Source organism: Heliconius melpomene, chromosome 1 (genome assembly GCF_056956725.1).
Source record: "Heliconius melpomene rosina isolate 202511_hmr_F chromosome 1, ASM5695672v1, whole genome shotgun sequence".
Classification (NCBI taxonomy): domain Eukaryota; kingdom Metazoa; phylum Arthropoda; class Insecta; order Lepidoptera; family Nymphalidae; genus Heliconius; species Heliconius melpomene.
The window spans coordinates 10,734,738-10,748,233 of record NC_140389.1 but is presented as its reverse complement, the minus strand read 5'-3'; the positions used below and the strand labels follow the sequence as shown (position 1 = coordinate 10,748,233).

The window sequence follows — 13,496 nt, the reverse complement described above, 5'->3', positions numbered from 1 at the left end:
GATATAATACTACGATATTATGATATTTGGATATACATCCAAATATCATTGAATTTGATATTCCAATGTGTACTAAAAAATACTTTATTAGACTGAAATATCAAATTAAAAATCTATGAATTTTACAAAATTTTACTAATTTAGCTTTTATTTTATTATATTTATTACAATTTTATTGTATAAATTTCACATATACTTTTATTTAAATATAGTAATAAATCTTGAGAATGTATCCGAACGAAATTTGTTACTCGGCATATTTTTGACATATCGTGAACAAGTGATTTTGTAGCGTTCTTCTGTGTAGTAAATATCTTTTTTGACCATAAAATTAACAACCTTTCTAAAACAACGAAATAATGGCTCCTGTTGAGCAAGATGTGGAAATGAAAAATGTAGACAGCCCAACCGCTGCAAGTGACGTAGAAACTGGTGAAGTGAAGAAAGATGCCGATGTCTTAGCAGTTCAAGATTTAAGGGAACATGTTAGACAAATTGACAAGGCTGTAACATCCAAGGAACCGAGATTTGCAATGCGAGTTCTTAGATCTATACCAAGTACAAGAAAAAAACTAAATGGTAATGTTTTACGTGCTATTATTAATCAGCTTTATCCGGCAAGCACAGACAAAGAAACTTTGATCGCGTTTGTTGAGAACCCACTGTCAGGTGCAGCTGAAATAGAGGCTCCACGTTCACGTAGTGTTCCGAAAACGCCGGCGCCAGAAGTTGATGCATATATGCACCTGTTAGTACTGCTTCGTTTATTAGATACTAATAAACTTGAAGAAGCAGTAGAATGTTCTCAGCAGCTGATGAATAAGGTAACAGCTCAAAACCGCCGAACTCTGGATCTTATTGCAGCAAAATGCTATTTCTATCATTCACGAGTGTTTGAACTTACCAATAAGTTAGACCTCATTAGAGGATTGCTGCATGCTCGTCTGCGAACTTCAACTTTACGAAATGATTACGAAGGCCAGGCAGTGTTAATAAACTGTCTTTTACGTAACTATCTACATTATGCTCTGTATGATCAGGCAGATAAATTGGTTAGCAAATCAGTGTTTCCTGAAAGTGCCAGTAATAATGAATGGGCACGCTTTTTGTACTATCTTGGCAGAATTAAAGCTGCCAGATTAGAGTACAGTGATGCTCACAAGCATTTAGTTCAAGCTTTACGCAAAGCTCCCCAAACTGCAGCTGTTGGATTTAGACAGACTGTACAAAAGCTAGCTATTGTTGTAGAGTTGTTACTGGGTGATATACCAGAACGGGCAATCTTCCGCCAAGCTCCGCTTAGAAAATCATTGGCTCCTTACTTTCAACTTACACAAGCAGTACGTCTTGGCAATCTTCAGAGATTTGGAGAAGTTTTGGAAAATTTTGGACCACAATTCCGCAGTGACCATACTTTCACATTGATTTTACGTCTAAGACAAAATGTAATAAAGACTGCTATCAGATCTATTGGCTTGTCATATTCTCGGATTTCTCCAAAGGATATTGCTAGAAAACTAGGCTTAGACTCTGCAGAAGATGCTGAATTCATTGTTGCTAAAGCTATCAGAGATGGTGTCATTGAAGCAACACTTGACCCAGAAAAGGGATACATGAGTAATAAGGAAAGCTCTGACATCTACTGCACACGAGAACCTCAGTTGGCTTTTCATCAACGCATATCATTCTGCCTGGAATTGCATAATCAAAGTGTCAAAGCTATGAGATATCCGCCTAAGTCATATGGCAAGGAATTAGAAAGTGCTGAGGAAAGAAGAGAGAGGGAGCAACAAGATTTGGAACTGGCTAAAGAAATGGCAGAAGAAGATGATGATGGCTTCCCTTAAATATGTCTTTGTGTCCAATATGTAGCTTTCTGTAATAAAATTAACTACAAATTAAAAATATTTAGATTATCCCATTTGTATTCAATTCAATTATTCCTACCATTAATAAATATTTAATTGTATTTGCCTTATAATTATAAATCTATATAGTAATTGCATTTTTCTTATTTCATAGGGTTAAATAAATAAAAAAATTACAAAGTGACACAATTGACTTATTCATTCACAATTATTTCAATATTAAACTATTAAAACTACACTAAAATTTAGGCCTGTAAAAATTTCTTATAATTAAATTTAAGTGGAAATTTATTATATATAAATAGTAATAAACTTTTCAATGAGCTCTTATAATCCAGAAAGGGATAATAAAAGAAGAAAATTTAGAAGAATTCATGCTGAATCCTGGACATAGCAGGGTAGGCACACTTCCCGCCGACTTACTTCAACACCAGAGCGAATAAATGAAAATATTAAATACTTCATTTACTTGAGTGGGACGCGAACCCACAACCTATAGCATTTACAGTCGCTTTTACACTGCGCCACGACTATCTTCCGGGGGTACTCGTGTCTTTTACGTAACCTATCTCGTGTATAATTGATAATGTCTTCTCGAAAGTCAGCTGAGGTCTTGCCCTGCCTGTTTTACCACAAACGTGTAGATGAATATATCTACTTTTATATTTTTTCTATTCTCACTTCTAGCATAGCGTACCGATTAAAATATAGTTTTTACTATGATATTTTTGGAAACTTGCCTTAACATTTTTCTTTTACTTCAATCGGTTCTTATTTAAAAAAGTTACTTAAGTCAATACAATGAATTGCATTGCTACAAAGTAAGGGTTTTATTGTATGGATATTATCTTTAAAATAATTATGTTATTAGATTACGAAAGTAATTCAGATGAAACAATAAATAACTGTGTAGTAAGTATATGCGACAAAAGTCGCGAGCTAGGCTTTAATATTCCTCCGAATAAAGAAGTCGCTGTGCCACAATGACGATAAGCAATATGGTAAATAATAAATTTTAATGGTACCAACAAGATTATGCCAATTTTATAATTCAATCATGTTTGTATTTTCCAGCAAATTCTAATCGAATCAAATCTTATTTTAACAGCAAAATTATTTAAACACTAATTTTCTAAAACTTAAAAACTTTTTCGTTTATTATAAGTACCTACTTAGGTAGATATTACGCATACGCAATGACACATTGTCGCTATGGAATTAAATATTGTTTGATCAATCAGCTATTAATATTGTGTTTAAGGAACTTCTTAGATCTGCATAAAATGGATTTTACAGTGTCACACATAGAAAAATTAGCTGAACTTTTAAGGGAACCTGAACCAGAAATATTACAAGGAGATGATCTTACGTCGACAAGTAAGTATATTTGAAGCGACATCACGAATGTTAATTTATTATAAGTACTTAAATCAAATGACTTAAGTGATGAATAACTCAATATAATAATACTCCAATATAATAGACCTGCGTTTAAAAAAATACCAAATATTTTAATGTTAACGTAAACTGCATAGGTATTTGAAGTAAGCCCACTGAAATTACCCTATAAGTAGTGCATTTGAATGCAGTGCGGACTTCCTCTAGGCGCTATGTGGATACTTACACAACAATTTGCTAATTTTTTTTGGTAGGCTATCAAACTTTTTCATAATAATTAAAGGTTTGAGTTAGAAGACCCCAATACTTGCATTACAAGTTTGAAAATTGTTAAGCCATATTAAACGTAAAATGAGTGATTAGATGTTATAAGAAATATTTTACAATATTTTAGAATATGAGATAACAGAAACACGGAATGGCAATATTGCCCTCGCTCCATCGCAGAAACTGCCTGCAAATATTGAGGAATATGAGGAGCAACTGGCTAAGGAGGCAGAGCAGATGGGCAAAGTTGGTTTTGGATCGGGCGATCGTAAAACACCTGCCTACACGATGAATTACCAACAGTCTGTTAGCGCTGAAGATGTTTTCCTACAGGTTTGTTTTTTAATAGTTAAAAAAAATTTTTTTTGGATAAGTATGTACTTATTCTTTGGTTCATGTAATATATTCAAAACACGATTGCTTATTTTTTTTGGAGAAACTACATATTATGATTTACTTTGAATCACCAGAAATCAAATTAAATGTAAAATATATACTTATTTTTTGTCTTGGTAAGCAGATGGGGCCAAAAACACCTTCTTCAGCGAGTTGCGAGAATTTAATCGTGAGAGTATCTATGCCAGGGGATAAAAAAGAAAATATTGAATTGGCTGTGGACACAATATGTGTCACCATCGACTCTTCTCAATATCACTTAAAGCTATCTCTACCACACGAAATAAATCCAGATACTTCAAAAGCCAGCTGGGACTCTAATGAAGAAACATTACTTTTAACTTTAAAATTACAAAGGGAATTTGATTTTGTAAACTTTTAATAATATTTTGGAATATAAAAAAATATATTTCACTATCTATATATTATTGTTTCATTTCTTAACTTAAACGTCCATAAAACGGTCCAAGCACGGACTTCATTAAATGGGTCAATCATTACTAAATAGACGTAATGTAAACAAGTAATTTCAAATAATTCTTTGATCTATATATAATAAGTTCGATGATCTTATTTTATTATTACGGTAAAAAGTGATCTGTGGCCTGTAACACTTTCGGTTCATTATTTCGTCAATTTAAAAAAAAATAACAGTTTCATGTCAATACATAATCTACTATTTCCCCGATAGGTACTTGTTGCTTTGCCCAGTACTTGTTTTTCTTTTCCTTTTTAGTTATTAGGGATTATTATCTCAACAGGAAAAAACGAAACTTAAAGGATCTTTTTATGTCCGTCTTTTCTTAAGATTGCGTAAAGTTATCAAGCTATAATGTATATCAAACATCGACGTCAACAGTCCCTTGCAGCAAGAAAAAAAGGTTCTTAGTAACGCATTCAAAAGGTACGAGCGTTACTTATGTATATAAATAATTAGCACATAACAAACTATTAATTTCTTTTGCAGTAACTTTTAAGCTCCTATTCGTTACTCTCCACTTTTTCTCTACACCTGTAGGTACATTGGTCTTAAAAATTATTAACAAGCCTAAGGCTACAATTCCAAGCCACAGTCTTTAAAGAAATATTACAGAAACTGTATAAAAATAAATTTATAGCACTTTTGTTTAATAACCATGACTAGTTATTAAGAGTAATCACGGCCCAGGCAAGGCGTCAAGGCGTCCCATTCGCTTGGGCTAAACGCCATATCAATGATTATTTTAATTGAGTGACTTATATGCGAATGTTAACGGTTGATTTTGTTTATTATTTGCATAACGTTTTATTATGCTTTTCGTCGAGATGACTGAATTATAATGTGAACTTGAACTTCTATAGTATAATACCTATAATATATATTTAATAGTGCAATTTTTTTGCTTATCCTGTTGTAAGCCTTTCGTGAAATATGAATTTATTAAAAGTCCTCGTTGTGATAATCAGAATAATATAATTATGTTGATATTTTATTTTCTTTATTCTTATATTTGAGGTGTGAATATTTATGAAAATATATGAAATCTGGGCTACAGTTTTAAATTATCCTCAATCCCCTTACATAAGTTCGAGACGAGGCCAGTCGTGGCGCAGCGGCAAAATGTGTTTATTAAACGGTTTTTTTAAATTTATATTTTCATTTCTTCGCTCTGGTGTCCAGGCTAATCGACACGCAATGCCTCCAGAAGGCGGCGGAAAGTGGGGAATGGACTGTTGTAACACTAGGTTACCTCTGCCTGCTGTGTGCGGGATACAGCGTGAAGCTGATGAAAAAAAACAAAAATATTAAAAAAACAAAATATTTAGAGGCTTTTGTTGTAATTATTATAAAATAAGTAATAGTTTGAACGGTGCATATCAATTCATGAACTAATTAGAACTTCTATCATATACTCTACACTGTAAATGCTCGTTAGCTCCAATTGAAATGTAGACTTGAAATATCTATCAAGCGTTTTAATTTCAGCTAAAAACATTCAAGTATACCAGAAATAATTATAATAACAATACGATGCCTTCATTATTATTATATTTAAAATAATAATTTTAATTAACTGTATATACGCTACTGGTATGTTGCTTAATTAAAATATTTTTCTTATATGAGATAACATCTTCTTTACAATACTAATGTTTATTTGTAAATTCAGTGTCTTATAAATAACAATCTATTAATTTATATTGTACCTAAACTTAAAAATTGTGATATATATTTTTTTCAGTCTGCCGTTCTTGCGCTTTCAGCATTAATTAGGGGCATTACGGACCTCGATGCTGCGCTTTGTTCACTAATCTAGGGAAATTACTATTCAGTTTGTGTGGGAATCTAACACGTAACCATCGAGCTTAAAATACAATACTCTCAATAAATAATATATTTTGTGGTTCTCGTAAACCTCGTTCATGATATAAATAGCCTCCATTCTCTTTCATTTTAGACAATTAGATACAACAAAAGAAAGACGTGCGTAGGTATATGTTACCAGCTGTATTTTTATACTACAATGAAGCAAAATACAAGTACTTAGCAAGACCACCATGATATGATTTTTTGCTTATGCTAGGCCATTTAAGATAAATTTTATATTGAGGATCATTTTGCAGCTATTCATTATAGTAGTATACAGTATACGGTCACTCGGTCGCTTATTTATTTGAATTCTTACGCTCGCAACGCGCGGTAGCGGCCGTATCTGATTGTTTTTATCAAATAGTAATTCTAAGTAGCAATACTCAAATTACATACAGGTTTTGTTTATATAACTGTTATTTAATTTTATCGATTTACTGCAGCAAATTCAGTGAAAATTATAGAATTTCTGTTGTTGAATTATATAAATAAACATTGTGAATTTATAAAGAAACAGGTAAGATGTTTTAATTATGAAAAGCTTTATATTTATTTATAATTTATAAAATTTTAACAATTTATACGTTGAAATAAATTTAATTATTTTAAAACAAGTTTCATGATTTCCCAGAACAGTGAAAGAATTAAATGCATACATATCTTTAATACTAAATAATAAATATTACTTATAAATATTTTGATGAACGAAGCAAGCGTCATCGTATAAAATCAGATGATACTAAAAGCAATTGAATTAAATGTAGAGTCAGCAAAAATTTAGTGTAATGGAAACTTATTATTTATTTTTATAAGAAATGATAGTAAAAGATCTCTCCGAACAAATTTAATTGTAAGAATTGAGTATAATTAAATGTGAATGAATAAGACACATGAATGAATATGTTATAACGTTGGGTTTCGTAACTCAATTCGTAATGTCTAGTATTTGAGTAGATAACAGAGAACTGAGTGTCCTCAAACTAGGTGTTCTCCGCCTGTCCAGCTATGTGGATTTTTTTATTAAGTATCTATTACCATACTCTCCTTTAAGAATAATAAGTGACGTAGCTTCGTAAAATGTTCCTGTAAATTTTAAATATAAAAAAATATAACTATATCAAAGTTTATTATATTTTTTGATAGGTATTTAAGATTATATAAATGCTGAAAAATGTTATCTGAAAATATCCAAGTTAAAATTCCTTAATAACTAAATTTTATATAGCTTTTATAATGATAGTATAATGAAATACAATTAAATTCATTTAGTTAGTTAGTTTAGTTTTGTTTTTTTTTTGTTAAGATATTTCGTTTCCCACTTAGAACGAGAACTTTTGAATTTTTATACATTTTTGTATTAATCATCGTATACAATCATCAATTTACGCTTTTCTTACTCAAAAGTTATTGACAATTAAGGTCATTATACAGTGGGAAGTAAGATCGTGATGTATTCCGATTTCCTTTTACGAGAGCTTTACAGCGAATAGTAAATAGTATAAAATATTTCATTTATTTTAAATGTCTAAAGGGCACATTTTAAATATATTTAAAATAAAATAATTATAATAAATAAAATAATATATTTATTATAATTATTATAACTCTTTTTGCTTTAATATTCCCATTATAGTAATATTTACGATTTTTAGGTGCTAACGTACTTATAATTGTCTTTAGGTCACACAATAAGTTAAAATGTTTCGCAGCACAATTTTCTTAATATCATTATTTTATTTATTCAATGTTATACAACAACAAACTACCAAGCCTTGGGGGCACAGACGTAAGTTTTCGCAGTTTATAATTATTGCTTAGATTTTCTTTTTCTTTAAAACATTAAATGTGATGAAATATAATCATTTAAAATTTTCAGAACTTTTTCCTTCGAGTAAAATTCCTGAAAATGGTTTAAGTCCTAGCAGATCAGTCGTGAGGCGTAAAATTGTGTTGTATCACAATTTTTTCCGCACAAAAGTGCGTCCGACTGCTTCTAATATGCTTCTAATGGTATGTAATATTATTTAAAAAGTAATTATAATTATTAATAATTTTTATTTTTATTATATATTTTTTTTTTATTAATTGTAATTTTTTATCTATTTATTTTTATTAATAGCTAGGAGTAATAAAACGTTTACCTAATATATCACTCGAATGTTTGTAACATATTATCTACATAGGTATATAGTGAATAAGACTTAATTCTATGTTTTGTATTTAGGCAATTGATACAGTTTTTTACTAGAACTTGATGTTTCCACTATGTGTAAAAAAATATTTGAGAATTTTAGCACCTATAATTCTACATAATATTCTCATTTATTTGCTTGTATTTAATAGTAATATACAGATTTTTTGTATTACAGTCATGGCATCCGCTTGCTGCTCAGCAAGCTCAAAGATATGCAGATAAGTGTATATTTTTAACTCATAATGATCCCAGTGAAAATACTGTACCGTATCTAGGAAGCTGCGGACAAAATCTTTTTGCATCCTCACTAAAAACGCCTTGGTGAGTAGAAATCAGACGTAATCTTTTCGATTTCTTTTGTACCTACTTAACAAAATTGGAAAAGAATCTTGTATTCGCTATTGTTTTTCTTTACGAGGACTCAATGATCCTCGTCGTGATGTTTCCTTTTCTGTTCTCCATAGTTTTATTCCATTTTATTTCGTCTCCGTGAAAAATTTCTAGAAATCCTTTTTTATTATCCCTGTACTTTTGGCTGAGCTTTATGTATCAGTGAAAAATTTTTAAAATGTTTTATATTATAATTTTTCAATTATATTTAGTATTATTATAATAATTTCTACACAAAAAAATACTGTTTTTTTACATTAAGCGTTTGCTATTTTAACGTTTGGTACAGACGTTTTTTACGTGTATTTCTTTGTTTGTCCGTCGTATTTTTCTTGCGCACGATCTTTTAACCGTAGTACAAAGATAATAGGGAATTCGTGAACATCTAATTAAAGATTTCACAGACTGACATGGCAATAATCACATGCCCTTTGTTTATATGTATATGTACTTTAATATTTATTATTATGTTGCTTGAGATAATTATGTTAAGAATAACTATGTACATTTCATAGATTCTTCCTTTTTTGATAGCTTAAGTTAAGTTAAGCTTAACCTAAGTTTCAAATGCTTATGAATTTTGTAGCTTGTTTAAGTCCAAAAAAATTAAAATATATAGTAACCATAGTGGTAACTATGGTAAACCATATGGTAATAATATCAAAACCAATAATAATATCAAACTTTTTTTAATTTTTTTATTGTTTAGATTAATAAATTATTTTTTAATGTTTTTGTCAAAGGTCGTACAACAGATAGTATGATGCACTATTCAATTTCACTAAGTTTATTAATGGGTATATCCATTATTAAATAATTAACTCTCGTTTTTTTTGTATCAGTTTTAAACGTTCGACTTTGTTTATTTTCATCTTTCTATTGGACTATGATACTGACTTTACTTACATTATATTTATATAATGTAAGTAAATTAAGTTAGCGAGATTTACTTACAAACGTCTAATTAATTATTGAATGTCTTATATGACAAATGTAAAATATATATATTTTTACTTGCATACCTCCATTATTTTACCGAGAAGTATATTTAAATACATTATATTTTCGGCAAATTTATTGTTCCAAATAACAATACTCATTCATTTGCTTATACGGTGTTTGTATCAGACGATCTATCTTTTTGAATGTACCTACCTAGGCCGGCGACAGTATAGGTAATTAATGATTTATTCATGCTATTCACATTGTGACTTTTAACAAAGGAATTTCTTAGAAACCTCAAAACATTAAACTTTCTTGTTATGTATATTTCATTGCAAAATAAAACGTCGTCGTTTGGTATAATTGTAACTAATATATTTATAAAGATAGAATAACAGTCAAATAATGACATTTCAGGTTTTTCGCCATTAAAAGTTGGTTTCTTGAATACAAAAACTTTACATATGGAGCACCAGTAAGGAATTTGAAAGCAGTCGGTCACTACACTCAGATGGTTTGGGCCACCAGCCACAAGGTCGGCTGCGGAGTGGCCCGGTGTGCAGGTGGCCCTTGGGGACAATTCTACAACTATGTCTGCCATTACTGCCCCACGTAAGTTAAATTATAGCATTTTTTATAATAAGTTGATAAATATTGAATATAAAACACTGTATACAGTAATACAGAATGAGGCCCGCCGTGGCGCAGGGGCCCAAAGTGTGAACTAATGGGACTGGTTGTGGGTTCGATCCCCATTCGAGGAAATGAAATATTTTTTTAAATTTATATTTCATTTCTTCGCTCTGGTGTCAAAGCGAAGCGCGGCGTTGACTTCCGCCACTCAACACGCAATGCCTCCAGAATTCGGCGGAAAGTGATCAGAGTGTCTTAACACTGCCTACCCTGCTGTGTGCGGCATATAGAGTGAGGCTGATATAAATAAACTTAATTAATATTGAATTTTCGTTTTTCATATCCAGATAAAGTTCTTGAAACATCTAAATATACTTACATATCAGTATTATCATTACATTCGTTTGCTAAGTGAGATATAAACAAGTTAAAATATTCATATCCGCGACGAAGCGCCGCTTAGCTCTCGTGTTCAATATTTAAATTAAATATATATTTATATTTATTTTTCGATTTAGGAATAGTAATTGTACATTTAAATACTAATGTACCCACCTGTAGACGTAAAGGACTTTGCAGTATACTATTTGCGGTTAACATTTGTTTTGCATTCTCTATTAGTTTTTATTGCTTTTATCTATACAAAGTTGTTTAAAAGCTTCGTCGTGACTAATTTTAAAATTATAAGACACGTAATGCCGCATATACGATTAAAATATAGTTAGTGTATACAAATGTCGTAGAAAAAACATTAATGATGACTAATTATAGAAGTTACGGCGCAGGGGCACAAGCGTGACTATAAACGTGATAGGTTGTAGGTTTGATTCCCAGTAGACGAAATGAAATATTTAATAATATAACTTCTTCCCGAAAACCTCGAAAACTCGGGGTAAACTGAGGAAAGGGTTTTAACATTAGGTTCCCTCTGCCTACCTTGCTTGTTGCGGGATACAGCGTGAAGCTGAGAAAAAATTACAAAAGCTTTATAATTAAGTTTTAATTCTTTCTATGCTCATCAAGTTCAATTTACAAATAATTGGCATTCTTTTCTTGTAATGAGCTTACAACCAACATCACGTCTAGGTCATTACATTGTTCTGTAACCTTAAATAATACGTGATATGATCTATCTGCGATAAATTACTTGTTTAGTGCAAAAATAACTTTATAAGTATTCCTTGTATGAATGAAATTATGAAAATAGTGCATTTTTCATACAAAATTATTTGTTAATTTGGATTTATTGAAGATTATTTTAATTATTTCAATAAAATATTTTAATAATAAAGTAGGTTTTATATGCCTAATCCAGCGCTTGCGGAGATTCCGGCAAATCAGATTGACAATTTAATAACATAGTTAATTGTAGGGACCGAGTACAATACAATTCTTGCAATTAAGTTATTAAATGTAAATTAATTATGTAAATTTAATAAAAGAAAAACAGGTATCGTAACCTCTAGTAGGTAAAGAATTGAGGAGGTTCTGGCGTAGACACGGTGTCTGACTGTAAGAGCGGTGGTTGTGGATTCGATTCCCACTTGAGGCATTGAATTATTTACAATTCACACACAGTTTTTTTAAGGAAATGAATCATAAATGGGTATATATGTGGGATACTTGCGTAGAAAAAAAAAATTTGTACCGTAAGTTTTTGCTTCACACAAAATTTTTATAATTAAGTATAATTCAAAGGGACGTTGCTGGTTTTAGATATTAATTTCAGCTTTTCTTTTTCTTAAGCAACAAATTGATCCTGGGATTACGGAACCCTGTAAAGAACAAAAAAATAATAACAACCACAGTAAATAAATCCTTTGTATTATTAAAGTCCTTTATGTTATTCTTGTTTTTACACAATAATTTGATTAATGATAAAGCTTAAAGAATCATGAACTTCGAGCGATTAAAATAAATTACTAACGCCTGAGTGAAAAAAATAGTTAATAGAATAAATGTATAATTGCTAAGTTTTTCAAACATTTTGTGTTGATGGAAAAATCTAAAACTTAAGTTTACTATTTAATAAATAGCATTGAAAACTAATTATAACTTAAGAAGTCTTAAGAAGAAAATTAAGGAAATTAGTAAATGCATTCTATATGTTTACTATATCGACGTAACACAGTTGGTTGGGTACGCAGTTATTTTTTAATTTACCTACACATTTGTTTTTAATTTTTAGTTTTTAGTTTAGTTCAAATTTCGTCTAAGCTTCTAAGTATTTCTGCAACTAATAATGAATACCTTTTGTTACTCTAAAATCTCAATATTATATTATATTATTTCGCTTGAACAAATGTTTCCCATTTCCAATACAAAATTAAATCGATATTGACAACATTTTTTTGTTATATAATTTTACTTTTATAAACTGTATTTTCAGGGGTAACTACGAAACTATAATTCAGTTTCCCTACAAAGTCGGACCCCAGTGCGGAGACTGTCCAGACAGTTGTATATCGGACTCATTGTGTTCCAACTCTTGTCCTGTCAAAGATTTCTACTCAAACTGTGAATCTCTCTCTAGACAAGTAAACGTTTGTACGCAGGGCATGTGCAACGCTACATGCTCGTGTACGGGAAGAATACATAAGAACTATCCATGGTAGATTGTACTGTATGAAATAAGTATTTAGTAAATTGTAATAATTATTCATATTGCTAATATAATTTATGTATTTACATATAAACTTTGTAAATAAATGTAATCGTTAATTAAATGTCTTTTATTTATTTTAGATATATAGTTCATATACAAATTTGATATGTAGTGCTTAAGTTAAAATATGTAATATTTTTATGCATTTCAACGAAGAACGAATTTTGCGTAACAAAATGATTGTGAGTTCCAAAATTTATAAAAGATATTTTTTTATTATTTATACCATATATGTTGTTGAATAGTTAGATAAAGTTCCATATTATATTCCGCCAGACAATGTTTCTAAGTGGATGAAAAATTAATAACAAAGTAGATTTAGTTATACTCCAAGTCTCATTGTAGTACATTTTGAAATTTATTTATAATATTAAATACGTTCTGTACGAGTAG

The 13,496-nt window shown here is 30.2% G+C and overlaps 3 protein-coding genes across 4 annotated transcripts; all 3 read left to right on the top strand.

Annotated features, from left to right (window-relative positions):
- The first annotated feature begins 245 nt into the window (after nt 1–245).
- Nucleotides 246–1,916, top strand: Rpn3 (regulatory particle non-ATPase 3). The gene has a single exon (XM_085185586.1). The coding sequence runs from the start codon at nt 360–362 to the stop codon at nt 1,845–1,847; it is 1,488 nt and encodes a 495-aa protein (XP_085041712.1). The 5' UTR covers nt 246–359; the 3' UTR covers nt 1,848–1,916.
- A 1,136-nt stretch (nt 1,917–3,052) lies between these two features.
- Nucleotides 3,053–4,316, top strand: Dnaaf6 (Dynein axonemal assembly factor 6). Its single transcript, XM_085195067.1, has 3 exons — nt 3,053–3,245; nt 3,661–3,866; nt 4,054–4,316. Exons 1-3 carry the CDS (start codon nt 3,065–3,067, stop codon nt 4,309–4,311), a joined length of 645 nt encoding a protein of 214 aa, XP_085051193.1. The 5' UTR covers nt 3,053–3,064; the 3' UTR covers nt 4,312–4,316.
- Nucleotides 4,317–6,565: 2,249 nt separating this feature from the next.
- Nucleotides 6,566–13,158, top strand: LOC146541388 (serotriflin-like). 2 transcript variants are annotated; one of them, XM_085195667.1, is made up of 6 exons: nt 6,566–6,796; nt 7,960–8,065; nt 8,156–8,289; nt 8,649–8,794; nt 10,223–10,417; nt 12,828–13,158. In XM_085195667.1, exons 2-6 carry the CDS (start codon nt 7,978–7,980, stop codon nt 13,051–13,053), a joined length of 789 nt encoding a protein of 262 aa, XP_085051793.1. In that variant the 5' UTR covers nt 6,566–6,796; nt 7,960–7,977; the 3' UTR covers nt 13,054–13,158. The 2 variants fall into 2 exon arrangements, with proteins under 2 accessions (XP_085051793.1, XP_085051801.1); XM_085195675.1 differs by having other exon boundaries at nt 7,932–8,065.
- The last annotated feature ends 338 nt before the right edge of the window (nt 13,159–13,496 follow it).

What these genes read in the sequence shown, in the direction of transcription:
- Rpn3 (XM_085185586.1), top strand. Translation starts at nt 360, where the DNA reads ATGGCTCCTGTTGAGCAAGATGTGGAAATGAAAAATGTAGACAGCCCA.
- Dnaaf6 (XM_085195067.1), top strand. Translation starts at nt 3,065, where the DNA reads ATGACACATTGTCGCTATGGAATTAAATATTGTTTGATCAATCAGCTA. An exon ending in AGATGATCTTACGTCGACAA is followed by an intron (nt 3,246 to 3,660) that starts GTAAGTATATTT and finishes ACAATATTTTAG; the next exon opens with AATATGAGATAACAGAAACA. An exon ending in CTGAAGATGTTTTCCTACAG is followed by an intron (nt 3,867 to 4,053) that starts GTTTGTTTTTTA and finishes CTTGGTAAGCAG; the next exon opens with ATGGGGCCAAAAACACCTTC.
- LOC146541388 (XM_085195667.1), top strand. Translation starts at nt 7,978, where the DNA reads ATGTTTCGCAGCACAATTTTCTTAATATCATTATTTTATTTATTCAAT. An exon ending in CTTCTAATATGCTTCTAATG is followed by an intron (nt 8,290 to 8,648) that starts GTATGTAATATT and finishes TTTGTATTACAG; the next exon opens with TCATGGCATCCGCTTGCTGC. An exon ending in TCCTCACTAAAAACGCCTTG is followed by an intron (nt 8,795 to 10,222) that starts GTGAGTAGAAAT and finishes ATGACATTTCAG; the next exon opens with GTTTTTCGCCATTAAAAGTT.